The sequence below is a fragment of the Phyllobates terribilis genome, unplaced genomic scaffold, assembly GCF_046119375.1.
Source record: "Phyllobates terribilis strain yellow unplaced genomic scaffold, ASM4611937v1 Scaffold_1__5_contigs__length_1240528914, whole genome shotgun sequence".
NCBI classification, from domain to species: domain Eukaryota; kingdom Metazoa; phylum Chordata; class Amphibia; order Anura; family Dendrobatidae; genus Phyllobates; species Phyllobates terribilis.
This window is the reverse complement of record NW_027362761.1, coordinates 1056715551-1056732072: the sequence shown is the minus strand read 5'-3', so window position 1 is coordinate 1056732072 and position 16522 is coordinate 1056715551. Positions and strand designations below refer to the sequence as shown.

The 16522-nt window shown below is 46.4% G+C and overlaps 1 protein-coding gene across 12 annotated transcripts in view; it reads left to right on the top strand.

Annotated features, from left to right (window-relative positions):
• Positions 1-16522, top strand: part of PCM1 (pericentriolar material 1) — a 138342-nt gene that overhangs the window by 94386 nt on the left and 27434 nt on the right. For all 12 annotated transcript variants that reach the window (XM_073645381.1, XM_073645384.1, XM_073645385.1 and 9 more), the window contains 4 exons: positions 14120-14265; positions 14694-14884; positions 15017-15188; positions 15484-15815. In XM_073645381.1, coding sequence (XP_073501482.1) covers positions 14120-14265; positions 14694-14884; positions 15017-15188; positions 15484-15815 — 841 coding nt within the window. The remainder of the gene's footprint in view (positions 1-14119; positions 14266-14693; positions 14885-15016; positions 15189-15483; positions 15816-16522) is intronic.

The window sequence follows — 16522 nt, the reverse complement described above, 5'->3', positions numbered from 1 at the left end:
TTTCATCTTTCTCTCTTTCTCTTTTCTTCTCTTCTTTCTCTTTTCTCTTTTACTCTATCTCTCTTTTCTCTCTCTTTCTTCTCTCTTTCTCTCTTTCTCTCTCTTTCTCTCTCTTTCTCTCTCTTTCCTCTCTTCTTTCTCTCTCTTTCTCTCTCTTCTCTCTTTCTTTCTCTCTCTTTCTCTTTCTCTTCTCTCTTTCTCTTCTCTCTCTCTTTCTCTTCTTCTTTATCTCTTTCTCTCTTCTCTCTCTTTCTCTCTCTTTCTCTCTCTCTCTTCTCTTTCTCTCTTTTCTCTCTCTTTCTCTCTCTTTCTCTCTTTTCTCTTTCTCTCTCTTTTCTCTTTCTCTTTCCTCCTCTTCTTTCTCTCTTTCTCTTTCTCCTCTTCTCTCTCTCTCTTTCTCTTCTCTTTCTCTTTCTCTCTCTTTCTCTCTTTCTCTTTCTCTCTTCTCTTTCCTTTCTCTCTCTCTCTCCTCTTTTCTCTCTCTCTTTCTTCTTTCTCTCTCTTTCTCTCTCTCTTTCTCTCTCTTTCTCTCTCTTTCTCTCTTTCTCTCTTTCTCTCTTTCTCTTTCTCTCTTTCTCTTTCTCTTTCTCTTTTCTCTCTTTCTCTCTTTCTCTTTCTCTCTCTTTCTCTCTCTTTCTCTCTCTCTCTTTCTCTCTCTTTCTCTTTCCTCTCTCTCTTTCTCTCTCTTTTCTCTCTCTCTCTCTTTCCTCTCTCTTTCTCTTTTCTCTTTCTCTTTTTCTCTCTCTCTCTCTTTCTCTCTTTCTCTCTTTCTCTCTTTCTCTCTCTTTCTCTCTTTCTTTCTCTTTCTCTTTCTCTCTTTCTCTTTCTCTCTCTTTCTTTTCTCTCTCTTTCTCTTTCTCTCTCTTTCTCTTCTCTCTCTCTCTCTCTTTCTCTCTTTCTCTCTCTTTTCTCTCTTCTCTTCTCTCTTTCTCTTTCTTTTCTCTTTTCTCTTTCTCTCTTTCTCTCTTTCTCTTTTTCTCTCTTTCTCTTTTCTCTTTCTCTCTTTCTCTTTTTCTCTTTTCTCTTCTCTCTTTCTCTCTCTTTCTCTCTTTCTCTTCTCTCTCTCTCTCTCTCTTTCTCTTCTTCTCTCTCTTTCTCTCTCTTCTCTCCCGGTGCTCCTCTCTCTCTCTCTCTCTGCCTCCCCGGTGTCTCTCTCTCTCTCTCTCTCTTGCCTCTCTTTTCTCTCTCTCTCTCTCTCTTCTCTCTGCCTCCCCGGTGCTCGCTCTCTCTCTCTCTCTCTCTGCCTCCCCGGTGCTCGCTCTCTCTCTCTCTCTGCCTCCCCGGAGCTCGCACTCTCTCTCCTCTCTCTCTCTGCCTCCCCGGTGCTCGCTCTCTCTCTCTCTCTGCCTCCCCGGTGCGCTCTCTCTCTCTCTCTCTCTCTCCTCTGTCTCTCTCTCTCTCCTCTCTCTCTCTCTGCCTCCCCGGTCTCTCTCTCTCTCTCTCTGCCTCCCTCGTGCTCTCTCTCTCTCTCTCTCTCTGCCTCCCCGGTGCTCTCTCTCTCTCTCTGCCTCCCCGGTGCTCTCTCTCTCTCTCTGCCTCCCCGGTGCTCTCTCTCTCTCTCTGCCTCCCCTGTGCTCTCTCTCTCCCTCCTGCCTTCAGCCCTGCAATTTGCAAGAACACTCTGCAGTCGGGCCCTGGGAGATGGGAGGCTGCATCAGAGAAATGCATTATGTGGAATCTTCTGCAGAGAGGGTAAGTCATGTGTAATGTGTGTATGCATATGTGTGTATATATGTGTGTGTATATATATACAGTGCCTACAAGTAGTATTCAACCCCCTGCAGATTTAGCTGGTTTGATAAGATGCAAATAAGTTAGAGCCTTCAAACTGCAAACGAGAGTAGGTTTTATGAACAGAAGCATAAATCTTACAAACCAAAAAGTTATGTTGCTCAGTTGAATTTTATTAAATTTTAAACATAAAAGTGTGGGTCAATTATTATACAACCCCTATGTTTAATATTTTGTGGAATAACCCTTGTTTGCAATTACAGCTAATAATCGTCTTTTATAAGACCTGATCAGGCCGGCACAGGTCTGTGGAGTTATCTTGGCCCACTCCTCCATGCAGATCTTCTCCAAGTTATCTAGGTTCTTTGGGTGTCTCATGTGGACTTTATTCTTGAGCTCCTTCCACAAGTTTTCAATTGGGTTAAGGTCAGGAGACTGACTAGGCCACTCCAACACCTTGACTTTTTCCCTCTTGAACCAGGCCTTGGTTTTCTTGGCTGTGTGCTTTGGGTTGTTGTCTTGTTGGAAGATGAAATTACGACCCATCTTAAGATCCTTGATGGAGGAGCGGAGGTTCTTGGCCAAAATCTCCAGGTAGGCCGTGCTATCCATCTTCCCATGGATGCGGACCAGATGGCCAGGCCCCTTGGCAGAGAAACAGCCCCACAGCATGATGCTGCCACCATGCTTGACTGTAGGGATGGTATTCTTGGGGTCGTATGCAGTGCCATCCAGTCTCCAAACGTCACGTGTGTGGTTGGCACCAAAGATCTCGATCTTGGTCTCATCAGACCATAGAACCTTGAACCAGTCTGTCTCAGAGTCCTCCAAGTGATCATGAGCAAACTGTAGACGAGCCTTGACATGACGCTTTGAAAGTAAAGGTACCTTACGGGCTCGTCTGGAACGGAGACCATTGCGGTGGAGTACGTTACTTATGGTATTGACTGAAACCAATGTCCCCACTGCCATGAGATCTTCCCGGAGCTCCTTCCTTGTTGTCCTTGGGTTAGCCTTGACTCTTCGGACAAGCCTGGCCTCGGCACGGGAGGACACTTTCAAAGGCTGTCCTGGCCGTGGAAGGCTAACAGTAGTTCCATAAGCTTTCCACTTACGAATGATGCTCCCAACAGTGGAGACAGGTAGGCCCAACTCCTTGGAAAGGGTTTTGTACCCCTTGCCAGCCTTGTGACCCTCCACGATCTTGTCTCTGATGGCCTGGAATGCTCCTTTGTCTTTCCCATGTTGACCATGTCTGAGTGCTGTTCACAAGTTTGGGGAGGGTCTTAAATAGTCAGAAAAGGCTGGCAAAAGAGATCTTTAATCCACACATGTGAAGCTCATTATTCTTGGTGCCTGAACTACTTCTTAATACTTTAGGGGGACCAAACAGAATTCTTGTGGCTTGAGGGGTTGAATAATAAATGACACTCTGAATTAACTTTTTACGTTTTAAAAAAAACAAACAAAACAAAAACAAAATGTGCTGCAGTGCATTTCCCACTTCCAGGCTGATCTACAGTACAAATGTCACAATGCCAAGTTAATTCCGCATGTGTCAACCAGCTAAATCTGCAGGGGGTTGAATACTACTTGTAGGCACTGTATATATGTGTGCATATATGCAGTGGTGTACCGCCAATGGTGGCAGGCCACTCCACTGTTATGGGACCCGTGAGCCTCACCGCAGCAGGCCCTGCTTCCCGTTAGCACCCGCACTGCCTGGCCGCTCGCCCGCACAAAATGATGGGATTGGAAACGTCTTCTGATGCTTCCTCCTCCATCATCATTGCTCACACTGACAGCCGGAGGGGGCCCAGTGCGAGCAATGATGATGGAGGAGGTAGCGTCAGAAGACCTTTCCAATCCCATCATTTTACTCGACGTATGACGTCATTACAGGGCACTCGCTGCTATGAGATGTCCGGCGCTTCACACTGCACGCTGTAGAGACCGGAGCATCGGCTGGAACCAGGAGAGGTGAGTACTGGATCTATTTTTTTTAAATCCGTGACCGGTGGCCATAATACAGTATGAGTGTACACTCCAGAAACAAACGCATGCGTAAAAAAAGCAGCAAAAAACGCAGTGTGTGAATGGAGGTGCTTTTTTTTTACCTGCGTAAAAAAACGCAGGTAAAAACTGCAGGAAAATACGCGCGCGTAAAAAAAAAGCAGCTAATACGCAATGTGTGAACGCAGCCTTATAGTCCGAAAAATACGGTGTGTAAAAAATATTTGTTGCACACACAATGGGGAACAAATTTTTAAATGTATTTTAGTGGAGAATATATGAGTGACATAAAAAGGAAAAAAATATTTGAATATCTGAAATATATAACATATATTATTTATATATACACTGTGGCTGTGGGTGGTGGGGGATGTGGGGGGAACTGCAGTGTGGATAAGTGGGGAACAGGAGGCAGCAGCCTGCTGCTGCCTCCTACACTGTACCCACTGCTAAAGAAAATGAATATTCACTGCCCCCCCCCCACGTCCATGGGTAAAAAAACACGGTAAAAACAAACAAACAAAAAACTAAACATAAGACGATGTTTTATCATCATATCGCCAAACAAAAAATGGAATAAAACGCGATCAAAAAGACGAATGTAAATAAAAATGGTACAGCTGAAAACGTCATCTTGTCCCGCAAAAAACAAGCCACAATACAGCCGAAGAATAAAGCTGCCTTATCAATTTTACCACACGCAGAACGGCATAAAAAAAAAAAAAAAATTCCTGAATTGTTGGCTTTTGTTTATTCTTCCTCCCAAAAATCGGAATAGAAAGGGATCAAAAAAATGTAATTTGCCCGAAAATGATACCGATAAAAACGTCAACTTGTCCCGCAAAAAACAAGCCGTCACATGACACTCTCGGCCGAAATCTGGAAAAATTATAGCTCTCAAAATATGGCGATGCAAAAACTAGTCTTTGGAAAAAAAAATGCGTCTTTTAGTGTGTGACAGCTGTCAATCATAAAAACCCGATATGAATCTGGCATCACTGTAATTGCACCCACCAGAAGAATAACGTCGTCTAATCACTTATACCACACGAGGAACGACGTAAAAAATAAACTTCAGGGTTAGGGTTGGGGTTAGGGTTGGACTAGGGTTGGGGATAGGGTTGGACTAGGGTTGGGGTTAGGGTTGGACTAGGGTTGGGGTTAGGGTTGGACTAGGGTTGGGGTTAGGGTTGGACTAGGGTTGGGCTTGGGATTTTTTCAGAAGTAAAGAAAAAAAAAATGACGACGATATGGCGACTAGTGAGCGCAAGTACTCGCTACTTGAGTTTGCATCGGGTACTTGGGTATGCACAGAGTATGGCCGGTGCTTAAGTGACATGCTCAAGTTTCCTCCCCAAATGTTTTGCAGCTGTTATACAGCCAAAAAAACCTTGTGTGGATTGCCTGCCATGCCCGAGCGATCCCCGCATGTATTTTTTTTGGGTGTCTAGTGAAAAAAAACATGTGGGGCAGGGACTCGAGCATGTCACTTGAGCACCCGCTATAATTGGTGCATACCCGAGTACCTGATGCAAACTCAAATAGCGAGCACTTGCACTCAAGACTAATGACAACTTATTCAATATGATGACCTAATGTTATCAAATTCTGTGTCGTACCTCTGGGTTCAAAATGTTAACTATACTCCTTGATAAAATCCTGGAGCTTCCAAAATGGAGTCACTGGGGGGGGAGGGTGGGGTGGTTTCCACTATTTAGGCACATCAGGGACTCCCCAAACGCAACCTGTTACCCTTGTGAAAATGAAAAATTGGGGGCTGAAAAACATTTTTGTTGAAAAAATGTGATAATGTTATTTTTACGGTTCAATGTTATAAACTAATGTGAAGCACTGGGGGGTTCAGGGTGCTCACCACACATCTAGATAAGTTCCCTAAGGGGTCTAGTTTCCAAAATGGTGTCACTTGTGGGGGGTTTTCCACTGTTTAGGCACATCAGGGGCACATCCGCTAATTATTCAAGCAAATTTTACATTCAAAAAGTCAAATGGTGCTCCTACCCTTCCAAACTCTGCCTTGCGTCCAAACAGTGGTTTTCCCCCACATATGTGGTATCGGCTTACTCAGGAGAAATTGCACAACAAACTGCATGGTGTAATTTCTCCTGTTACCCTTATGAAAATGCAAAATTGGGGGCTGAAAAACATTTTTGTTGGAAAAATGTGAAAATTTTATTTTTACGTCTCAATGTTATAAACTTCTGTGAAGCACCTGGGGGTTCAAGGCGCACACCACACATCTAGATAAGTTCCCTAAGGGGTCTAGTTTCCAAAATGGTGTCACTTGTGGGGGGTTTCCACTGTTTAGGCACATCAGGGTCTCCCCAAACGCTACATGGCGTCAGCTAATTATTCAAGCAAATTTTACATTCAAAAAGTCAGATGACGCTTCTTCCCTTTCAAACCCTGCCGTGCGCCCAAACAGTGGTTTTCCCCCACGTATGGGGTATCTGCGTGCGCAGGGGAAATTGCACAACAAATTTTGGGGTCCATTTTTTCCTGTTACCCCTTCGAAAATGAAAAAATTTGGGTCTAAAGTAACATTTTTTTGAAAAAAGTTAAATGTTCATTTTTCTCTATCACTTCATTGGGGGACACAAGGACCATGGGTGTATGCTGCTGTCGCTAGGAGCTTGACACTAGGCAAAAAAAGAAATAGCTCCCACTCTGCAGTATGCACCCGCCTACAGGCACCAAGCTCACCAGTTTAAGCTTAGTGTCTGTAGGAGGTAGACCTGGATCCTAACAGATCCAACCCTGTTGTGTTTTATTAATCCTTGTTCTTTCTTTTTCAGATGCAGCTCTTCAGGGCTATCAGGGAACACTGCGTCCCCTGTTGACCCATCTCACAAGCGACCGAGAGAGCAGTGTGGCAGCCCCCACATCACCCACTCTCGGACCCGCTGGGCAGGACTTATCCCCTGTCACCTCACGGTGTCTCAGGGTGATTCCTGTCGGCCAGTCCTTGCCTGTTCCCCACCCCAGCCCCCTCCTCAGAGCGGCCTGGGAGGGAGACTGTGGTCCCTGCGGGTGACCTTCCCCCATATTCTGGGGTTGACACCATCTCCTGCACTGTCCAGGACCGGACTATGCGGGAAGGAGGAAAAGCCAGGATCCCCCCCTTATACACGGAGGACCTCCTGTGATCATCCTCAGAAGGGGAAAGGAAGAAGAGGTATCGGGACAGAGAGGTACATCTCCTACTGTCTCTCAACCACGCAGGTCCCAGTTCCCTAGCACTGCTTCACACTTCCTCCCCCTTACCGCCTCACAAACATGGCGCTTACTTCAGCAGCGCTTCCCGGGCCATGCCCCCTTCCTCGCATCTTCAGCGTCCCCCTCCTTCTTCCCCATTATGCGCGGCAAAACTGCCTGGGCTTTCCCCGTCGGGGGTCGTCTCTGGTGGGCTGTCCCTCTTACCGGCGTGTATACGCCCTTTCCGGCAATCGGCCAACCAAGGCCGAGGAGCATGGTGACACTTCCGCCACGCCCTCAAGCCTTCCCGCGGATCTATCAATGGTCGGGTCCTTCAAGCCCGCCCCCTTCCCTTCCGCCTATCAGAGCCTTGGCGCTCCTCGTCATCAAGGCAGCGTGCTCTGCTCCTCCTCACCTTCTAAGCCGACGCCATCACTTTGCCTCACCGCAGCTCTGCTCCTTCTGCCTTACAACAGTGGCCCGCTCCAGCCTCACCTCCGGAGTTCCGTCGGGGGACACGGGACCGTGGTTACTTCAGGATCGGGTAGGCTCTGCCCTGGCAACGACCCACACCCTTTCCGGCCCACAGACGCCCTCCTCTGCACTATCCCTGGTCAGGCACATATGCCCAAACCCAGGGAGCTTTCGGTCCGTCCCGCTCACATAGTCACATACTACGCCTGTGCTCTTTGCGGTACTAGGTGGCCTGCGGGTCTCACAACAGCTTTCTGCTCGACCTGCAAACCTCCCGCCATGCTGGCACCCCAAGTTCCCCCTGCCGCCCAGGACGAAGGAACTCCCTCTCCTCCAGAGTGGGCTGTTGCTATGTTCCTGTCTGTCTCTGACCTCACCAAGGTATCTCAATCTCTGGTGCTGGTCTTAGAACGCTTGCCTATGTTGTCCACGGCCACCAGTGCTCCGAATGTTTCCACAGACGGTTCGCAGGCACCCCTGCTCCCAAGGGCAGACTTAGAGCACGTTCTCAGAAACGGACTCACACAAGCTCATCCTCCAGCTCTCCAGACTCCAAGATGCTCCCTGCGTCTCTCACCTCTTCCCCGGAGGTCGCCCTGGGATCTAACTCTGCATCAGATTCAGACTCTTGTGCCGACACAGACCAATATTCCAGGATCCAGGACATGATTGACAGCATTATAACGGCCGTCAATCAGACTCTGCATGTTAAAGAGGACGAGAGCCCTCCTCAGGACCACTCTGTTTCCTTCAAGAGAATTAAGCGCCCGGCACGCACTTTTTCTAACCATGCAGAATTTGATGGTGTCTTTCAGAAACAGTGGCAGCATCCAGAAAAGCGCTTCACAGGAAAGAAACATTTAGACATGCTATACCCGTTTAACCATGACCTTGTCAGTAAATGGACGGAGTCCCCAGCAGTGGATCCTCCTGTCTCTTGCCTCTCAGCCAAAATGGTGCTGTCTCTTCCAGACGGTTCCTCCCTTAAAGACACTATGGATAGACAGGTTGAGGCCCTGGCTAAGTCAGCCTTTGAGGCTGCTGGCGCCTCCCTTTGTCCTTCCTTTGCCTCAACTTGGATATCAAAAGCGGTGTCCGCATGGGCTAAACAGCTCAGGCAGGGCATCTTAACGGGGGCCTCCCCGGACGATCTGGCAGACCTAGCGGATCAAATCGGCCACGCAGGGAAATATCTGCTCACGGCATCCCTCGACGCCGCTGCATGTTCAGCCCGGGTCTCTAGCAATCTTATTGCCTTACGTAGAATTCTTTGGCTTAAGGCTTGGAGCGCTGACCCGGCTTCCAAAAGATCTCTAACTAATCTTCCTTTTCAATGCTCCAGGCTGTTTGGGTCTAAGTTAGACCAGATCATTTCTGATGCCACTGGGGGCAAGAGCACCTCCCTTCCCCAGCCCAGACCAAAACGCCCTTTTCCCAGAAGACATTCCCTTCATTTCCGGTCCTTTCATCAGTTCACTCAACCGAGCCCCTCCTCTCAACAGGACCGTACCCCAGCACAGCGGGAGAGACGTAAGCCTTCCTTTAGGCCCACTCCCAACTGGCGCGCAAAGGGTCGCTCCTCCAAGTCCTTTGGATCCCGTTCACGATCCAACAGGTTTTCCTCAGCATGACGGGTCACTCCCACCTGGGACTTCTCCCAGGGTGGGCGGCCGTCTACTTCTGTTCCGAGACTCTTGGCTCTTGGCAATAGAAGACGCCTGGGTCAAGGAGATTGTTACCTCCGGCTACAAAATCGAATTCAACTCCAGCCCAGGAGCACGATTTCTCAGCTCCCGCCCCCCACAACCATCTCTGCTCCCCGATTTCCTTCAGGCCATCGCCTCCCTTCTGCGCTCAGGAGTCATAGTCCCCAACCCCTTTCAGGAAATGTTTTCCGGTTTTTACTCCAATCTTTTCGTTGTACCAAAAAAGGACGGCTCACTACGTCCGATTCTGGATCTCAAACAGCTAAACCAACAAGTACGCGTCTGGCACTTCAGAATGGAGTCCCTCAGGTCGGTAATCGCCTCGATGGAAACCGAGGAATATCTATGTTCAGTGGACATTCGGGATGCGTATCTTCACATCCCAATCTGCGCACCACATCAGAAGTTCCTTCGATTTGCCTTCCAGAACGCACATTACCAGTTCACTTCTCTCCCCTTTGGGCTTGCCTCCGCCCCGAGGGTTTTCTCAAAGGTAATGGCGACGGTCATGGCCATTCTACGAGCCAGGGGAATTGTAATTATCCCCTACCTCGACGACCTGTTAATCAAAGGTCCCAAGTTCAGGGACTGTCTCCACAGCCTCCTTCCGAGGGAAAAGATAAACTCTCTCCGCCGGGGGAATCCACCTTCTCTCCGACCCAAGTCCACACTCCCTTCGCCTATGCATGAGTGTCCTGGGAAAGTTGGTGGCAGCTATGGAAGCAGTGCCGTTTGCCCAGTTCTATACCCGGCCTCTTCAACTGGCCCTTCTCTCGGCTTGGGACAAGAACCCGTCATCTCTAGATTAACGCATTAGGTTACCTCTTCAAGTGAGAGGGTCACTAACCTGGTGGTCCTGCCCCTCTTCCTTCAGACCCAGAAGGTCATTCCTACCGCTTCGCTGGCAGGTGGTCACGCTCGATGCCAGCCTCATCGGTTGGGGGGCAGTCTTCCTTCACCACTCGATGCAGGGCCGGTGGAGTCCTCACAAAATATCCCTTCCGATCAACATCTTGTAAAAAAGGGCAATCTAACTGGCGTTGCGTCACTGGCAGGAGATCCTAACGGTTCCCAGTCCGTGTACAATCGGACAATGCCACGGCCGTGGCATACATAAACCATCAGGGAGGAACGCGCAGCAAGCCGGTTTTGAAAGAGGTGGCAAGAGTGCTAGTTTGGGTCGAGAAGACAGTTCCAGCAATCTCGGCAGTCCACATCCCGGGGGGTTGACAATTGGACGGCCGACTTCCTCAGTCGGCAGGGCCTTGCTTCAGGAGAGTGGTCTCTCCATCCAGAGGTGTTTCACCAAATCTGTTTACGGTGGGGCACGCCGGACGTCGACCTCATGGCATCTCAGTTAAACCACAAGGTTCCATCCTTTGTAGCTCGGTCCCGCGATCTGCTAGCGATCGCTCAGGACGCGCTAGTCATATCATGGTCACAGTTCCAACTGCCCTATCTCTTTCCTCCTCTACCTTTGATCCCTCGAGTCATCAAAAAGATCAAGACAGAAGGAGTGCCGGTAATCCTAGTAGCCCTGGATTGGCCCAGACGCGTCTGGTACGCAGATCTAGTAAACCTGCTCGTCGACTACCCCTGGAGACTACCAGACCGTCCGGATCTCCTCTCTCAAGGACCTATCCTTCATCAGAGTTCTCATTCTCTGAATTTAATGGTATGGCCATTGAGGCCGCGGTGTTGAACAAGGCGGGTTTTGCTGACATCGTCATTCAGACCCTAATTAACGCCAGAAAACCCGCTACCTCGCGCATATACCACAGAACCTGGAGAGCCTCTTTTCATCACTGCGAGCAGGATCAGCCGGCCCCCATGTCTTTTTTGTTACCGGTCATTTTGGCCTTTCTTCAGTCTGGCCTGGAGGCGGGACTCTCTCTAAGCACTCTCAAAGGCCAAGTTTCTGCCTTGTCCATTCTATTCCAACGTAACTTGGCTGGCCGTCCTCAAGTCAAGACATTTCTACAAGGGGTGGCCCACGTGGCGCCGCCTTATCGCCCTACAGTGGACCCATGGGACCTTAAGATTGTCCTAAGCATTCTGCAACGGCCCTCGTTTGAACCCATTCAGGACATCTCAGCCTCTCTTCTCTCCTGGAAGGTGGCTTTCCTGGTGGCGGTTACCTCAATTAGGAGGGTTGCGGAGCTCGCAGCCCTCTTGTCGGTCGCCTTTTCTGGTCTTCCATCAAGACAAGTTAGTGCTCAGGCCGGTGCTTTCCTTTTTGCCAAAGTAGTCTCCTCTTTTCACATCAATGAGGACATTCTTTTGCCTTCTTTCTGCCCGGCTCCAGTGCATCCTCGGGAAAAGTCCCTGCATATACTGGACCTGGTCAGACCTCTACGTGTGTACCTTTCTAGAACGGCCTCCCTTCGGCGTTCGGATGCCCTGTTTGTCATCCCTGAGGGGCATCGCAAGGGTCTTCATGCTTCCAAGTCAACCATCGCCCGTTGGATACCTTCGACCATTTTGGAGGCATATCGCGTCTCGGACAAACCTCCCTCTCCGGGAGTAAGGGCTCACTCCACCCGGGCGGTGGGGGCCTCTTGGGCTTTTTGCCATCAGGCTTCGGCTTCTCAAATCTGTAAGGCCGCAACGTGGTCTTCACTCCACACCTTTTCATGGTTTTACAAGGTCCACACTTATTCTTCGGCTGATGCCAGTCTTGGACGGAAGGTCCTGCAGGCGGTGGTTGCCCGCAGTCTGACCTAGTCTGTGACTATCTTCTGTTCTCCCACCCAAGGAACTGCTTTGGGATGTCCCATGGTCCTGTGTCCCCCAATGAAGCGATAGAGAAAGAGGGATTTTTGGTACTCACTGTAAAATCTTTCTTGGAGCCTTCATTGGGGGACACAGCACCCTCCTTGATTTTGGACATATGTCCAGTTGGCCCTGTTAGGCATCTCATTCAGTTTTCACGGTTGTGCCCCGTTGGGCATTGCATAGTTGGTTATTTTATGTTTCTCCTACTGCTTTAGCCACTAACTGGTGAGCTTGGTGCCTGTAGGCGGGTGTATACTGCGGAGGAGGAGCTATTTCTTTTTTTGCCTAGTGTCAAGCTCCTAGCGACAGCAGCATACACCCATGGTCCTGTGTCCACCAGTGAAGGCTCCAAGAAAGAGATTTTATGGTGAGTACCAAAAATCCCTCTTTTTAATAAACTTCTTGAATGTGGTTTTGAGCACCTTGAGGGGTGCAGTTTTTAGAATGGTGTCACTTTTGGGTATTTCTGTCATAAAGGCCCCTCAAAGTCACGTCAAATGTGATGTGGTCTCTAAAAAAAAAAATGGTTTTGTAAATTTTGTTGTTAAAATGAGAAATCGCTGGTCAGCTTTTAACCCTTATAGCTCCCTACTAAAAAAAAAATTTTTGTTCCAAAATTGTGCTGATGTAAAGTAGACATGTGGGAAATGTTATTTATTAACTATTTTGTGTGACATATCTCTTTGATTTAAGGGCATAAAAATTTAAATTTTGAAAATTGCAAATGCCATCTGGGCCGGGGGATTTGTAAATGTTTAATTTGCTCAGACGCAGGCGTACTTCTTTAATCTAATAATACTTAAACTCTAATAATGCCACCTACTGGATGTACCAAAGCTGAAGTCCTTTTTTTTCCCTTAGTCTCTACAGAGAAAAGACAATCTGCATATTAAAATTCCAAGAGGAGCATTGCATGGCCTATAAGTCTCCTAACGCCAGCTTGCGCTTTCCATATGGAGAAATGTCCCCTTTATACATCCAAGTCAGAGATCTCCCACCTTGCTAAATCAGATTTTCTGCTTTGCACTAATGTGTCTGCAAATAGTGTCTTGTGTAACTTCTTTTCCTAAGGATGCATTCACAAATCCGTGGGAATGTTTGTACACTGTCCAATTTTTTTCATCGAATAGCACACACTCACGTCCTGTTCTGGTCCTCAACATCGGATCAGAATAGGACACTGAGTTTTTTCACGGATGTTTGAATGGACAAGTGACACTATATGTCTGAGTGCTGTCCGATTTCATTTATTGGATAGCACTATGACATTATACGCAGATGTGTGAATGCACCCCAAGTCATGGGGCAAGGCTCATTAAAGGGTCAATATATACTTTTATGATTGGTACTTCCAATAGGTGTTGCTGGAGTTCCAGTCCCCTATCTCTCTGAAGAGGCGATTTGCATACCCCAAAACGGTATCAGAACATATTTTTCTGAAATTATTTTTCAAATTTTAGACGCAGTTGCTCAGATTTCTTCTGGCCATCTTTGCTTCTGGGAGACTGCTTGTCTAAAATGTTTTTTTTTTTTTTTTAACACAGTCACTTGGGACTCATGCAGACGTCTGTGAAAATCTGTCCGATCTCGGACCACGATGTACCGACTGGCTGCAGCTCTCCTGACAAACGCCACAGCGTCATATATTTCTCTGAGGCTTTCATGCTCTGCTCAGGAGACCCACGGCCAGTTCGGGCATTCGTGGTCTGCATGAGCATTTAGGTAAAAATTTACCCACCAACTTCTCTTCATTGGTGCCATTTAGTTTTCCAGCCTTTTATTAACCTTGTCCCAACACTACCATCGATTTTCAAGTGAGTTAATTTTATTCAAATGAAATGAAAATTATCTAACTTTCACCTTCTGATATGGCTATAAGACATTTCCAATCAATCAATCTTTATTTGCACTGCGGCTTGACGTTTTGGATTCCTTTTCTGCCAGTGTCTACATAAAAAGGAGCGAGCTGGGGAAGCAATCCTATGTCCGCTGCCATCCTGACTGCAATGGTTGTGGCTCCTTCGCTGTTCAGTGTTTTACATATTGAACTGTGGGCAATGATTGCTTAGGTCAGAACCACCAAGGTCATTGTAAAAATGTGGATTTATGATTTGAGATGATGGACTAAGTGCAAATCTACCTATTTCACCTTAGAAAGAAATTGATTTGCTGGTGTGTCATATAATTTATTTCTTTTTCTCTTTAAGTCACTTTCATACCTCTTGCAAAGCTTGTTCACAAATCCATACAGTGTGATGCCAAGTAGTGTGGGAACTCCTCAAGTCCACCTGATAATGCACCAGCTGAATCAGTGTTACACTCAGCTCAACTGGCAGCAAAACAATGTTCTCCGGTACGTGCCCAGCTTTTACGTTAATGTTTGAGAACTGGATCATTGATTGGATTTCTAACATTACTGTAATAAGTGCTTCTTTATTTTCCATCTAAGTATGTTTGCAGATCTTCAGTTCTGAGGATCTAAAGCTTATTGCATAACATGTAGCTGTTTTTTGCAGGTTTTTTTTCACTTTCTCATTGCTTTCTGTTGAGATGTAAAAAGTGCTACAGTTCTCAAATTGTTTGCATGAGATTTCTGATATCTCACAGCTTTTGGTGGTGCTGTAGAAAGCAGCTTTTAATTTGCATAAAAAAACACGTGTTAACATAGCCTTATATAAACTAGACTGTAGTTTCCTTTTAGACCATTTTTCTCTAAATAAATGTACATTTCTGTAAGTGTTTCACTTCTATAATGAATGGCTTCCTTCTTTCCATCTGCAGGCTGAAGCAAATGCTGAGTGATATGTGTCAGCAGCAGGAACACTTACAGCAAAACTCCCAACAAAGACAGGAGCGAAGCAGCAGTGCCCCCCCACCTGCCACCCCCAATATATTTAATAATTTCAGCTTCCTCCCTCCTCCCATGAATGTGTTTAACATGCCTCCATTTGGAAATTTTCCTAACATGCCAGGTATTTTATTTTAGTTTGACCCTTTTTATTATGTGCCATTTTCCTGTGCAGCTTCTTTCTTTTCTACATTATGAATCATCTGTGTTGTATTCGTATGTAATTTGCTTTTGCTCCTCTTATTGATTGACACAGGTATGAATTTTAATTTTAATCAACCTGGGATTGGAGACTTCAATCCTAATTCTGCCTCTCAGCCTGATATACCGCTCCAGCCTCATGATGCCAACACTTCAGGGAAGACAGAATACATGGCCTTTCCCAAGCCTTTCGAAAGTAACGCATCCAGTACAGCTGATATGCAAAGGTTTGGTTATTTTTCTTCCCTAAAACTAACATTATTCAAGTGTTTATTTTATTTGGGTTAGCCACATTTAATTATTGTTAGTCTGGTACAATGTTTTAGCTGCTAACTCACAATACGGACTTTCTGTGTTACTAATTGTGTGATTGACTCCTATTGATACAGTGAAGATATATTGGAAATCGTTAGGGGTGTAACTTTTTAATGAATAACATTTTCTCCCTTGTTGGCTTATAGTCTACATCCCCCGATATAGTTTTCTCGACACTCCCTAAACTTACTTTATTTTCTCCCTTAGAAACACTCCTAAAGCCTCTGATGATGGAGAACCCAAAAGAGGTCACCGGTTAGAAAACCAGAACAAAGACCAAGGTAACACCTCTCCCTTTTTGGACCCTGGACATTCAACCTGTGGAAACTCTGTCAAACAATTGAGGCAGTATGATGAGGAGTCAGTGGAGAGTATGAGCAGTATGCCGGATCCAGAAGATCCTACGACCGTAACCAAAACGTTCAAATCTCGGAAAGCATCAGCCCAAGCGAGCCTGGCGTCCAAGGACAAAACTCCAAAGACCAAGAGTAAAAAAAGAAAAGTTTTCCATCAGAAAAGTAAAGGATTGAAGAACCAGGGTAAGATTTTAATTATTTTGGTTGACAAACAAAAGCAGTGAATTTTATATTGTGTTTTGTATATTTACGTATTTGAGTTTACACTCCCTGACAGAAGTTATGTTGCTTATCCATATTATGTAAATAAAAGCTTATAACCGGTCGTTAAATTCATCCATTGGTTTTGTAAATTACTCTTTTGAAAGATGAAACGCTCCCAAATTTTGTTTAGGTTAAGAAAATAAATTGGCATCAATGCTGAAATATTGATCATTTAATGAACACAGAATAGTCAGATTTTGGCAAGACAAAAGTTTTGTCGTCCAGAGAAAGTAATGTCATATTCAAACAAATAATTAACTTAAAATACAAATATATGTTGCATAACATTGGTGAATGAAGTTGTGGTGCTATTAGTCATATTTAATATTTTGTGTGACTTCCATGAGCTTGAAGGACTTCATCCATGCGGTTCAACAATGATTCATACAATTTATTAATGAAGTCATCAGGAATAGCAGAGAATGCCGTCTTGCATGCCTCCCAGAGTTCATCTAGATTCTTTGGTTTTGTCTTCCAAGCTTCCTCTTTCATCCTACCCCAAACTTGCTCAATGATGTTCATGTCTGGTGACTGAGCTGGCCAGTCCTTGAACACCTTGATCTTTTTTGCCTGGAGGAACTTTGTTGTAGAGATGGATGTATGAGATGGAGCACCATCCTGTTGCA